At 57.0% G+C, this 13713-nt stretch overlaps 1 protein-coding gene across 2 annotated transcripts in view; it reads left to right on the top strand.

Moving 5' to 3' along the window:
• The window catches only part of PKMYT1 (protein kinase, membrane associated tyrosine/threonine 1), a 27460-nt gene extending 13747 nt beyond the window's left edge, over window positions 1-13713 (top strand). The window contains exons 4-8 of one of the 2 annotated variants that reach the window (XM_069984746.1): window positions 1782-1888; window positions 2081-2253; window positions 5801-6048; window positions 11075-11161; window positions 13167-13713. In XM_069984746.1, coding sequence (XP_069840847.1) covers window positions 1782-1888; window positions 2081-2253; window positions 5801-6048; window positions 11075-11161; window positions 13167-13347 — 796 coding nt within the window. In that variant the 3' untranslated portion in view covers window positions 13348-13713. Of the gene's footprint in view, window positions 1-1781; window positions 1889-2080; window positions 2254-5800; window positions 6049-11071; window positions 11162-13166 lie in introns of both variants that reach the window. The other variant, XM_069984745.1, reaches the window with a different exon arrangement.

The raw sequence follows: 13713 nt of genomic DNA, 5'->3' as shown, positions 1-13713 counted from the left end.
CCCCCCCTAATGTCTCTGTGCCGTCTCCTCGCTGACCCCGGAGCCCCCCCTAATGTCTCTGTGCCGTCTCCTCGCTGACCCCGGAGCCCCCCCCTAATGTCTCTGTGCCGTCTCCTCGCTGACCGCAGAGCCCCCCCCCCCCCAATGTTTATGTGCCGTCTCATGGCTGACCCCGGAGACCCCCCTAATGTCTCTGTTCCGTCTCATCGCTGAGCCCGGAGCCCCCCCTAAAGTCTCTGTGCCGTCTCATCACTGACCCCGAAGCCCCCCCTAATGTCTCTGTGCCGTCTCATCGCTGACCCCGGAGCCCCCCCCCAATGTTTATGTGCCGTCTCATCGCTAAGCCTGGAGCCCCCCCTAATGTCTGTGCCGTCTCATGGCTGACCCCGGAGCCCCCCCTAATGTCTCTGCCGTCTCATGGCTGACCCCGGAGCACCCCCCTAATGTCTGTGCCGTCTCATGGCTGACCCCAGAGCCCCCCCTAATGTCTCTGTGCCGTCTCATCGCTGACCCCTGAGACCCCCCTAAAGTCTCTGTGCCGTCTCATCACTGACCCCGAAGCCCCCCCCCAATGTTTATGTGCCGTCTCATCGCTGAGCCTGGAGCCCCCCCTAATGTCTCTGCCGTCTCATGGCTGACCCCGGAGCCCCCCCCTTATGTGTCTGTGCTGTCTCATCGCTGAGCCTGGAGCCCCCCCTAATGTCTCTGTGCCGTCTCATGGCTGACCCCGGAGCCCCCCCCTTATGTGTCTGTGCCGTCTCATCGCTGAGCCCGGAGACCCCCCTTATGTGTCTGTGCCGTCTCATCGCTGAGCCCGGAGCCCCCCCTAATGTCTCTGTGCCGTCTCATGGCTGACCCCGGAGCCCCCCCTAATGTCTCTGTGCCGTCTCATGGCTGACCCCGGAGCCCCCCCTTATGTGTCTGTGCCGTCTCATCGCTGAGCCCGGAGACCCCCCTAATGTCTCTGCCGTCTCATCGTTGAGCCCGGAGCCCCCCCTAATGTCTCTGTTCCGTCTCATCGCTGACCTCGGAGCCCCCCCCCAATGTTTATGTGCCGTCTCATCGCTGAGCCTGGAGACTCCCCTAATGTCTCTGTGCCGTCTCATCGCTGAGCCCGGAGCCCCCCCTAATGTCTCTGTGCCGTCTCATGGCTGACCCCGGAGCCCCCCCTTATGTGTCTGTGCCGTCTCATCGCTGAGCCCGGAGACCCCCCTTATGTGTCTGTGCCGTCTCATCGCTGAGCCCGGAGCCCCCCCTAATGTCTCTGTGCCGTCTCATCGCTGAGCCCGGAGCCCCCCCTAATGTCTCTGTGCCGTCTCATGGCTGACCCCGGAGCCCCCCCCTTATGTGTCTGTGCCGTCTCATCGCTGAGCCCGGAGACCCCCCTAATGTCTCTGTGCAGTCTCATCGCTGAGCCCGGAGCCCCCCCTAATGTCTCTGTGCCGTCTCATCGCTGAGCCCGGAGACCCCCCTAATGTCTCTGTGCCGTCTCATCGCTGAGCCCGGAGACCCCCCTAATGTCTCTGTGCCGTCTCATCGCTGAGCCCGGAGCCCCCCCCCCCCCCCCCCCCCCCAATGTCTATGTGCCGTCTCATCGCTGAGCCCGGAGACCCCCCTAATGTCTCTGTGCCGTCTCATCGCTGAGCCCGGAGACCCCCCCTAATGTCTCTGTGCCGTCTCATCGCTGAGCCCGGAGCCCCCCCCCCCCCCCCCCCCAATGTCTATGTGCCGTCTCATCGCTGAGCCCGGAGACCCCCCTAATGTCTTCTCTCATGTCTCAGCCTCGGGATGACGCTGCTAGAAGTTGCCTGTAACATGGAGCTCCCTAAGGGCGGGGAAGGCTGGCAGCAGCTTCGGCAGGGGCACCTCCCCACAGAGTTCACCTCAGGTGGGTGCTGTCCTCCCTTATACATATTTATTCCCTAACACTGCCGGGCATTCATGTTGGGCGCCCCATGTGGTGAGGTGTGTGTGTGTATATACACTGCTCCCATGTGGTGAGGTGTGTACTATGCTCCTGTATGTGTTGGTGCCTCCCATAGTAATTTTGTGTAGTTCCTATCTGCCCCCCCACCTGTAGAATTGCCCCAGGATTTCCTGCGGGTGCTGTCGGGGATGCTGGAGGCAGATTATCGCTGTCGTGCCTCTGTGGACTGGCTGCTGTCTCTTCCTGTTATATGTAAGGCGGAAAGATGGAGGACGGTGAGCCTGACTACAAGAGGAGTCCTCAACAAGACACTGCGCCTGTGCCGGGTGAGAGGTCATGTGCTGTTGTGGGCAGTGGGCGGGTCTCTCTCCTGTGGGCGGGGTCTCCTGTACCCCCTGTAACCCCCTGTGTGTGGCAGTTCCTCCTGTGGGTGGTCACCCTGGTGTTCTGCTTCCTGAGGCGGCCAGTGATGGGGGGAGGGGTCGTGTATTTCCCCCTTGTGAGCGGGGGTCTCCTGTAACCCTCTGTGTGTGGCAGTACCTCTTGTGAGCGGGGGTCTCCTGTAACCCTCTGTGTGTGGCAGTTTCCCCTGTGGGCCGGGGTCTTCTGTAACCCTCTGTGTGTGGCAGTTCCTCCTGTGGGCGGGGGGTGGTCTCTCTCCTGTGGGCGGGGTCTCCTGTAACCCTCTGTGTGGCAGTTCCTCCTGTGGGCGGGGGTCTCCTGTAACCCTCTGTGTGTGGCAGTTCCTCCTGTGGGCGGGGGGTGGTCTCTCTCCTATGGACGGGGTCTCCTGTGCACGGGGGGGGTGTCTGTCTCCTGTACCTCCTGTAACCCTCTGTGTGTGGCAGTTCCTCCTGTGGGCGGGGGGTGGTCTCTCTCCTGTGGTCGGGGGTCTCCTGTACCCCCTGTAACCCTGTGTGTGTGTGGCAGTTCCTCCTGTGGGTGCGGTCTCCTGTGGGCGGGGTCTCCTGTAACCCTCTGTGTGTGGCAGTTCCTCCTGTGGGCGGGGTCTCCTGTACCCCCTGTAACCCTCTGTGTGGGACAGTTCCTCCTGTTGGTGGGGGTCTCCTGTACCTCCTGTAACCCTCTGTGTGTGGCAGTTCCTCCTGTGGGCGGGGGTCTCCTTTACCTCCTGTAACCCTCTGTGTGTGGCAGTTCCTCTTGTCGGCAGGGGTCTCCTGTACCCCCTGTAACCCTCTGTGTGTGGCAGTTCCTCCTGTGGGCGCGGTCTCCTCTGGGCGGGGGTCTCCTGTAACCCTCTATGTGTGGCAGTTCCTCCTGTGGGCGCGGTCTCCTGTGGGCGGGGGTCTCCTGTAACCCTCTGTGTGTGGCAGTTCCTCCTGTGGGCGGGGTCTCCTGTAACCCTCTGTGTGTGGCAGTTCCTCCTGTGGGCGCGGTCTCCTGTGGGCGGGGGTCTCCTGTAACCCTCTGTATGTGGCAGTTCCTCCTGTGGGCGGGGTCTCCTGTAACCCTCTGTGTGTGGAAGTTCCTCCTGTGGGCGGGGTCTCCTGTAACCCTCTGTGTGTGGCAGTTCCTCCTGTGGGCGGGGTCTCCTGTAACCCTCTGTGTGTGGCAGTTCCTCCTGTGGGCGGGGTCTCCTTAACCTCTTAAGGACATATGACGTACCCCTACGTCATATGTCCTCACTTGCACTTCAAAGCGGGGCCGCGCGGCGGCCCCGCTTTGAAGTGCCGCGATCCCGGGTGCCGCGAGTAGCCCGGGACCGCTGCTATTAGCGGGCACGGTCTGATCGCCGTGCCCGCTAATTAGCTAATCGGAGGCAGCTGTCAAAGTTGACAGCTGCCTCCGATTACCGGAGGCAACGTTTCCCTGGGGTCTAGCGGGGGAGATCGCTCCTCCGGGACCTTGTCCCGGAGGAGCGATCTCCGTTACTGATGCCGGCCGGGGGACGCGTCCAAGATGGCGCCGTCCTCGGCTCGGCACTCGTTCGTTTTCGGCTGCAGCAGCCGAAAGCAAACGAGTGCCGATCTCATGGATCTCTGCAGCATATCTATGCTGCAGAGATCTCAATGAGAGATCCAAGTGTATATACTAGAAGTCCCCCAGGGGGAATAACCCTAACCCCAGGGGGAAATAACCCTAACCCCAGGGGAGAATAACCCTAACCCCAGGGGGAATAACCCTAACCCCAGGGGGGCTTCTAGTATATGTGTAAAAAAAAAAATAAAGTGTTGTTATTAGTAAAAATCCCCCTCCCCTAATAAAAGTCTGAATCACCCCCTTTTCCCAGGTTATAAATATAAATAAATAAACATGTTTGCTATCGCCGCGTGCGTAATCGCCCAAACTATTAATTAATCACATTCCTGATCTCGTACGGTAAACGGCGTCAGCGCAAAAAAATCCCAAAGTGCAAAATTGCGCATTTTTGGTCGCATCAAATCCAGAAAAAATTTAATAAAAAGCGATCAAAAAGTCGTATATGCGCAATCAAGGTACCGATAGAAAGAACACATCATGGCGCAAAAAATGACCCCTCACACAGCCCCATAGACCAAAGGATAAAAGCGCTATAAGCCGGGAATGGAGCGATTTTAAGGAATGTATATTGGTTAACAACGGTTTGAATTTTTTACAGGCCATCAGATACAATATAAGTTATACATGTTATATATCGTTTTAATCGTAACGAGTTGAGGAACATGCATAACAAGTCAGTTTTACCCCAGGGCGAATGGCGTAAAAACACATACCCCCCAAATAAAAGAAATGCGTTTTTTTTTTCAATTTCACCACACTTTGAATTTTTTTCTGGTTTCGCAGTGTACTTTATGCAAAAATTCAGCCTGTCATTGCAAAGTACAAGTAGTGACGCAAAAAATAAGGGGTCATGTGGGTTTCTAGGTGGAAAAATGCAAGTGCTATGACCTTTTAAACACAAGGAGGAAAAACCGAAAACGTAAAAACGAAAATGGGCCCCGTCCTTAAAGGGTTAACCTCCTGTAACCCTCTGTGTGTGGCAGTTCCTCCTGTGGGCGCGGTCTCCTGTGGGCGGGGTCTCCTGTAACCCTCTGTGTGTGGCAGTTCCTCCTGTGGGCGGGGTCTCCTGTACCTCCTGTAACCCTCTGTGTGTGGCAGTTCCTCCTGTGGGCGGGGTCTCCTGTAACCCTCTGTGTGTGGCAGTTCCTCCTGTGGGCGGGGTCTCCTGTAACCCTCTGTGTGTGGCAGTTCCTCCTGTGGGCGGGGTCTCCTGTAACCCTCTGTGTGTGGCAGTTCCTCCTGTGGGCGGGGTCTCCTGTAACCCTCTGTGTGTGGCAGTTCCTCCTGTGGGCGGGGTCTCCTGTTTCTCCTGTAACCCTCTGTGTGTGGCAGTTCCTCCTGTGGGCGGGGTCTCCTGTAACCCTCTGTGTGTGGCAGTTCCTCCTGTGGGCGGGGTCTCCTGTAACCCTCTGTGTGTGGCAGTTCCTCCTGTGGGCGGGGTCTCCTGTAACCCTCTGTGTGTGGCAGTTCCTCCTGTGGGCGGGGTCTCCTGTAACCCTCTGTGTGTGGCAGTTCCTCCTGTGGGCGGGGTCTCCTGTAACCCTCTGTGTGTGGCAGTTCCTCCTGTGGGCGGGGTCTCCTGTTCCTCCTGTAACCCTCTGTGTGTGGCAGTTCCTCCTGTGGGCGGGGTCTCCTGTACCCCCTGTAACCCTCTGTGTGTGGCAGTTCCTCCTGTGGGCGGGGTCTCCTGTTCCTCCTGTAACCCTCTGTGTGTGGCAGTTCCTCCTGTGGGCGGGGTCTCCTGTTCCTCCTGTAACCCTCTGTGTGTGGCAGTTCCTCCTGTGGGCGGGGTCTCCTGTAACCCTCTGTGTGTGGCAGTTCCTCCTGTGGGCGGGGTCTCCTGTACCTCCTGTAACCCTCTGTGTGTGGCAGTTCCTCCTATGGCTGGTCACCCTGGTGTTCTGTATCCTGAGGCGGCCAGTGATGCGGCTCCTATGCTGGCGGTCAGGTGCGGCTCCGCACTCTCCACCCTCGTCTCCAGCCCAGCAGCGGGGATTAGAGAGCAGCTTCTCCAGTGACTGGGAGGACGAGAGTCTGGGGGATGACGTCTTTGAAGTGCCACCAAGTCCTTTAGGCCTCCCCCGAAATATCACCTACCATGGACAGGACTTCCCTCTCAGGTACGTGTACCGCACATGGTGTCATCCTGGAGTGTACTGGGGCAGTGGTGTCATACTGGGGCAGGGTGGTGTCATACTGGGGCAGGGTGGTGTCATACTGGAGTGTACTGGGGCAGTGGTGTCATCCTGGAGTGTACTGGGGCAGGGGGGTGTCATACTGGAGTGTACTGGGGCAGGGGGGTGTCATACTGGGGCAGGGGGGTGTCATACTGGAGTGTACTGGGGCAGTGGTGTCATCCTGGAGTGTACTGGGGCAGGGGGGTGTCATACTGGAGTGTACTGGGGCAGGGGGGTGTCATACTGGAGTGTAATGGGGCAGGGGGGTGTCATACTGGAGTGTACTGGGGCAGTGGTGTCATACTGGAGTGTACTGGGGCAGTGGTGTCATACTGGAGTGTACTGGGGCAGGGTGGTGTCATACTGGAGTGTACTGGGGCAGTGGTGTCATACTGGGGCAGGGTGGTGTCATACTGGAGTGTACTGGGGCAGTGGTGTCATACTGGAGTGTACTGGGGCAGGGGGGTGTCATACTGGAGTGTACTGGGGCAGGGGGGTGTCATACTGGAGTGTAATGGGGCAGGGGGGTGTCATACTGGAGTGTACTGGGGCAGGGGGGTGTCATACTGGAGTGTACTGGGGCAGGGTGGTGTCATACTGGAGTGTACTGGGGCAGTGGTGTCATACTGGAGTGTACTGGGGCAGTGGTGTCATACTGGAGTGTACTGGGGCAGTGGTGTCATACTGGAGTGTACTGGGGCAGGGGGGTGTCATACTGGGGCAGGGGGGTGTCATACTGGAGTGTACTGGGGCAGGGTGGTGTCATACTGGAGTGTACTGGGGCAGTGGTGTCATACTGGAGTGTACTGGGGCAGGGGGGTGTCATACTGGAGTGTAATGGGGCAGGGGGGTGTCATACTGGAGTGTACTGGGGCAGGGGGGTGTCATACTGGAGTGTAATGGGGCAGTGGTGTCATACTGGAGTGTAATGGGGCAGGGGGGTGTCATACTGGAGTGTACTGGGGCAGGGGGGTGTCATACTGGAGTGTAATGGGGCAGTGGTGTCATACTGGAGTGTACTGGGGCAGGGGGGGGTGTCATACTGGAGTGTAATGGGGCAGGGGGGTGTCATACTGGAGTGTACTGGGGCAGGGGGGTGTCATACTGGAGTGTACTGGGGCAGTGGTGTCATACTGGAGTGTACTGGGGCAGTGGTGTCATACTGGAGTGTACTGGGGCAGGGGGGTGTCATACTGGAGTGTAATGGGGCAGGGGGGTGTCATACTGGAGTGTACTGGGGCAGTGGTGTCATACTGGAGTGTACTGGGGCAGTGGTGTCATACTGGAGTGTACTGGGGCAGGGGGGTGTCATACTGGAGTGTACTGGGGCAGGGGGTGTCATACTGGAGTGTAATGGGGCAGGGGGGTGTCATACTGGAGTGTACTGGGGCAGGGGAGTGTCATACTGGAGTGTACTGGGGCAGGGGGGTGTCATACTGGAGTGTACTGGGGCAGGGGGGTGTCATACTGGAGTGTACTGGGGCAGTGGTGTCATACTGGAGTGTACTGGGGCAGTGGTGTCATACTGGAGTGTACTGGGGCAGTGGTGTCATACTGGAGTGTACTGGGGCAGGGGGGTGTCATACTGGAGTGTACTGGGGCAGGGGGGTGTCATACTGGAGTGTACTGGGGCAGGGGGGTGTCATACTGGAGTGTACTGGGGCAGGGGAGTGTCATACTGGAGTGTACTGGGGCAGGGGGGTGTCATACTGGAGTGTACTGGGGCAGGGGGTGTCATACTGGAGTGTACTGGGGCAGGGGGGTGTCATACTGGAGTGTACTGGGGCAGTGGTGTCATACTGGAGTGTACTGGGGCAGTGGTGTCATACTGGAGTGTACTGGGGCAGTGGTGTCATACTGGAGTGTACTGGGGCAGGGGGGTGTCATACTGGAGTGTACTGGGGCAGGGGGGTGTCATACTGGAGTGTAATGGGGCAGGGGGGTGTCATACTGGAGTGTACTGGGGCAGGGGGGTGTCATACTGGAGTGTACTGGGGCAGTGGTGTCATACTGGAGTGTACTGGGGCAGGGTGGTGTCATACTGGAGTGTACTGGGCCGGGGGGGTGTCATACTGGAGTGTACTGGGGCAGGGGGGTGTCATACTGGAGTGTACTGGGGCAGGGGAGTGTCATACTGGAGTGTACTGGGGCAGTGGTGTCATACTGGAGTGTACTGGGGCAGTGGTGTCATACTGGAGTGTACTGGGGCAGGGGGGTGTCATACTGGAGTGTACTGGGGCAGGGGGGTGTCATACTGGAGTGTACTGGGGCAGGGGGGGTGTCATACTGGAGTGTACTGGGGCAGTGGTGTCATACTGGAGTGTACTGGGGCAGTGGTGTCATACTGGAGTGTACTGGGGCAGGGGGGTGTCATACTGGAGTGTACTGGGGCAGGGGGGTGTCATACTGGAGTGTAATGGGGCAGGGGGGTGTCATACTGGAGTGTACTGGGGCAGGGGGGTGTCATACTGGAGTGTAATGGGGCAGGGGGGTGTCATACTGGAGTGTACTGGGGCAGGGGAGTGTCATACTGGAGTGTACTGGGGCAGTGGTGTCATACTGGAGTGTACTGGGGCAGTGGTGTCATACTGGAGTGTACTGGGGCAGGGGGGTGTCATACTGGAGTGTACTGGGGCAGGGGGGTGTCATACTGGAGTGTACTGGGGCAGGGGAGTGTCATACTGGAGTGTACTGGGGCAGTGGTGTCATACTGGAGTGTACTGGGGCAGGGTGGTGTCATACTGGAGTGTACTGGGGCAGGGGGGTGTCATACTGGAGTGTACTGGGGCAGGGGAGTGTCATACTGGAGTGTACTGGGGCAGTGGTGTCATACTGGAGTGTACTGGGGCAGTGGTGTCATACTGGAGTGTAATGGGGCAGGGGGGTGTCATACTGGAGTGTACTGGGGCAGGGGGGTGTCATACTGGAGTGTACTGGGGCAGGGGGGTGTCATACTGGAGTGTACTGGGGCAGGGGAGTGTCATACTGGAGTGTACTGGGGCAGTGGTGTCATACTGGAGTGTACTGGGGCAGTGGTGTCATACTGGAGTGTACTGGGGCAGGGGGGTGTCATACTGGAGTGTACTGGGGCAGGGGGGTGTCATACTGGAGTGTACTGGGGCAGGGGGGGGTCATACTGGAGTGTACTGGGGCAGGGGGGTGTCATACTGGAGTGTACTGGGGCAGTGGTGTCATACTGGAGTGTACTGGGGCAGGGGGGTGTCATACTGGAGTAGTGTTGTCACGATACCAGAATTTTGAGTTCGATACCAATACCAACTTTTTTTTTCCAGTGCTCGATACCAATTCGATACTTAATAAATTTTATTTAAAAACCCCACAAGAATAGAGATGCGCCCGTACGGACCATATTATTTTAAAACTAAAGTTTGCCTTATTTAAAATAAATGTTCTTTAAAAAATTTCCCTATTCTCAGTCCTAACACTTTATCTCTTAGCCTGCATGGCTGTGGGGCGATCTGTAGTTTATTTAGTAGCACGTTTTTATGTGGGAGAGAATTTGGTGGTTTCTCCGCTTGCACCATTTACCGTGCGTCATCAGGAAGGTGATAATCTTATAATATGCACAATAACACTTCAGCTATCAGGGGGGATGGGGGCTGTAGTCATGTAACACACTTCAGCTATCAGGGATGATGGGGGCTGTAGTCATGTAACACACTTCAGCTATCAGGGATGATGGGGGCTGTAGTCATGTAACACACTTCAGCTATCAGGGATGATGGGGGCTGTAGTCATGTAATACACTTCAGCTATCAAGGATGATGGGGGTTGTATACATGTAACACACACTTCAGCTATCAGGGATGATGGGGGCTGTAGTCATGTAATACACTTCAGCTATCAAGGATGATGGGGGTTGTATACATGTAACACACACTTCAGCTATCAGGGATGATGGGGGTTGTAGGCATGTAATACACTTCAGCTATCAAGGATGATGGGGGCTGTAGTCATGTAATACACTTCAGCTATCAGGGATGATGGGGGTTGTAGTTGCACTATTCCAGCTGAATTCGGGCGGCAGAGTAATGTGCAGGCTACCGCCCCCCTCCCCCCTTCCCAGTTGCAGCCAGGCCGACCTTTTGCTCACCCCCCACATTGCTGATGCCGGCCCCGGGAGTGTCCTGACGGCCCCCACCTCACAGCCACCCACCTCCTGTCAGATCTCCTCCTCGCCTCCCCCACCTCACAGCCACCCACCTCCTGTCAGATCTCCTCCTCGCCTCCCCCACCTCACAGCCACCCACCTCCTGTCAGATCTCCTCCTCGCCTCCCCCACCTCCAGCCTTCTCCCCCGGACGGTGCAGCTCTCAGCCTCTCTCTTCCCTCTCCTGCCGCCGACGCTGCTCTGTAATGCTATACTGACCCGGGACCCCGCGGCGATGTGAGAGGCAGGAACGGCCGGCGGCAGCAGCATGGTGCGCGGAAGAACGGGGTCCCAGGTCTGTGTTTGCAGGGGTGGCACATAGAGAACATGACAGGCGCTCAGGTAGCCGCCTGTCATGTTCTCTGCACTATACTCTGTTAAACTACGCTATTTTGTAGTTTAACAAAGTATCGATACCAGGAAATCCTGGTACCGAACCGTTTTTTTGCCCCGAAAATCGATAGTAGTATCGATTTTTCGGTGCATCGTGCATCCCTATACTGGAGTGTACTGGGGCAGGGGGGTGTCATACTGGAGTGTAATGGGGCAGGGTGATGTCATACTGGAGTGTACTGGGGCAGTGGTGTCATACTGGGGCAGGGGGGTGTCATACTGGAGTGTACTGGGGCAGGGGGGTGTCATACTGGAGTGTAATGGGGCAGGGGGGTGTCATACTGGAGTCACACTGTTGGTGGTCCTTACTGCTTTGGAGTAGTCTACGTGCTGCACCGCCGCTCAGTGAAGGACTCCGGGTTCAGCTCTCTGACGCTTTTCTTCTCCTCTTCTTTGTCGTAGCAGACGTTCTCCAGATCTGATGTCACGGCCGTCGATGGGCAGCACGTCCACTCCCCGCAATCTGTCTCCAGACTACAGCCTCAGGCAGAGGTAAGTCACCTTTATTGTGCCTGACAGGAGGCCCGGAGGTGCCGGAAACCCTAAGGACCCTATCACCCCCGTCACACATCACATGACGGCTCATCTCAGCCACATGGGGACATCTATCGGGTGAAGCGGGGAGCAAAGGCGGCGAGAGGAGCTTCATGGTGCTGGAGCTTCATCCAACGTGTCGTGTGTGTGTGTGTGTGTGGGGGGGGGGGGGTATATGATTGTGTGATAAAATAAGCTCCATAAGACATCGACCTATGTTTAGTGGCTGCACCTTGGGCCCCCGGAGCTGTCCCTCACCCCAGAGGAGATCATTGTGTATTGGCCGATGGTTAGTGGCTGCACCTTGGGCCCCCGGAGCTGTCCTTCACCCCAGAGGAGATCATTGTGTATTGGCCGATGGTTAGTGGCTGCACCTTGGGCCCCCGGAGCTGTCCTTCACCCCAGAGGAGATCACTGTGTATTGGCCGATGGTTAGTGGCTGCACCTTGGGCCCCGGAGCTGTCCCTCACCCCAGAGGTCACTGTGTATTGGCCGATGGTTAGTGGCTGCACCTTGGGCCCCGGAGCTGTCCCTCACCCCAGAGGAGATCACTGTGTATTGGCCGATGGTTAGTGGCTGCACCTTGGGCCCCGGAGCTGTCCCTCACCCCAGAGGAGATCACTGTGTATTGGCCGATGGTTAGTGGCTGCACCTTGGGCCCCGGAGCTGTCCCTCACCCCAGAGGAGATCACTGTGTATTGGCTGATGGTTAGTGGCTGCACCTTGGGCCCCGGAGCTGTCCCTCACCCCAGAGGAGATCATTGTGTATTGGCCGATGGTTAGTGGCTGCACCTTGGGCCCCGGAGCTGTCCCTCACCCCAGAGGTGATCACTGTGTATTGGCCGATGGTTAGTGGCTGCACCTTGGGCCCCGGAGCTGTCCCTCACCCCAGAGGAGATCATTGTGTATTGGCCGATGGTTAGTGGCTGCACCTTGGGCCCCGGAGCTGTCCCTCACCCCAGAGGAGATCATTGTGTATTGGCCGATGGTTAGTGGCTGCACCTTGGGCCCCGGAGCTGTCCCTCACCCCAGAGGAGATCATTGTGTATTGGCAGATGGTTAGTGGCTGCACCTTGGGCCCCGGAGCTGTCCCTCACCCCAGAGGAGATCATTGTGTATTGGCCGATGGTTAGTGGCTGCACCTTGGGCCCCGGAGCTGTCCCTCACCCCAGAGGAGATCATTGTGTATTGGCCGATGGTTAGTGGCTGCACCTTGGGCCCCGGAGCTATCCCTCACCCCAGAGGAGATCACTGTGTATTGGCCGATGGTTAGTGGCTGCACCTTGGGCCCCGGAGCTATCCCTCACCCCAGAGGAGATCACTGTGTATTGGCTGATGGTTAGTGGCTGCACCTTGGGCCCCGGAGCTGTCCCTCACCCCAGAGGAGATCACTGTGTATTGGCCGATGGTTAGTGGCTGCACCTTGGGCCCCGGAGCTGTCCCTCACCCCAGAGATCACTGTGTATTGGCCGATGTTTGCTCTATCACATGATCTATCCTTCCTGAATCCTCCTGCACTCAGTGACAAGACGCATCATCTTCCCCACAATGATGTCATCATAGCCGCAGCTAGCGTGGAGCTGTATGATATTTCCTATGGATACGTCTCGTTCTATCGATGAGCCCAGTCAGGTGTGAAGCGCCTTCCCTTGTACCGGTAGAATCATTGACCACCTTAGACTTTTCATGGGATTTCTTCTAGAAATGTAATTTACAAGGTGATTCCAGAATGTTCTTCCCTCCCTGATCTGGAAAGACATTGGCCTGGGACATAATGATCTCTGGCATATGAGGAAGGTTCGGCCATGACACATTGGCATAACGCTGGTGACCTCCAGGAGGTAGAATAGACAGGTGGACACCTTTGCTGGTTATTTATCTAGTACGGCGGTTTCTCCATGTTTTGGGCAGTGCCGTTTCAGGTCTTCTGCTTTGCTGACATTTCTCTTCCTCTTCTTGCCAGATCGGCTCTGCCTCTGACACCCAATGTGAGCCGCATTAGCCAGGACTCTCCGTGCAGCGTGAAGTCGGTGAGCCCGGACAGCAGCGGCAGCTCTTCTGGGTTTGTGGACGCCGAGGCTCCTCGCTCTTCTTTTCTACCCCGGAACCTTCTCAGTATGTTTGATGAGGCGTCTGAGCAGTAGAGACCTTCATTACATTCTGCCGCTCCGCACCAGACTTGGGTGATTGAGGGCTGGGGCCCTTATTAATCCTCCAGCCTCCTCTGGATGGCGTCCTAGCAGCCATACCATATTACAGGTGTCGTTGTTCCCGTTGAGCTTTCTTCTGTACGGCTGGCCGTGATGCGTTGCCAATTATAATATCCGATGATGACCTCACTTCTGTCCTGAGAAGAAAGGTGAAGGTTTCATTATCGATCGCTCCAACGACTTTTGTCTGTCTGTTCCTTGGTGTGAGGATATACTACGTTTATTTTGAAATTATGGCTGGGTTTGTGTTGAATGTATTATAGCAGCATCTTAAGGACATTAAACGCCTTCATGCCTGAA

The sequence above is a fragment of the Dendropsophus ebraccatus genome, chromosome 9 (assembly GCF_027789765.1).
Source record: "Dendropsophus ebraccatus isolate aDenEbr1 chromosome 9, aDenEbr1.pat, whole genome shotgun sequence".
Lineage (NCBI taxonomy): Eukaryota > Metazoa > Chordata > Amphibia > Anura > Hylidae > Dendropsophus > Dendropsophus ebraccatus.
The sequence above is the reverse complement of the archived record's forward strand: the minus strand, read 5'-3'. Positions and strand labels throughout refer to the sequence as shown.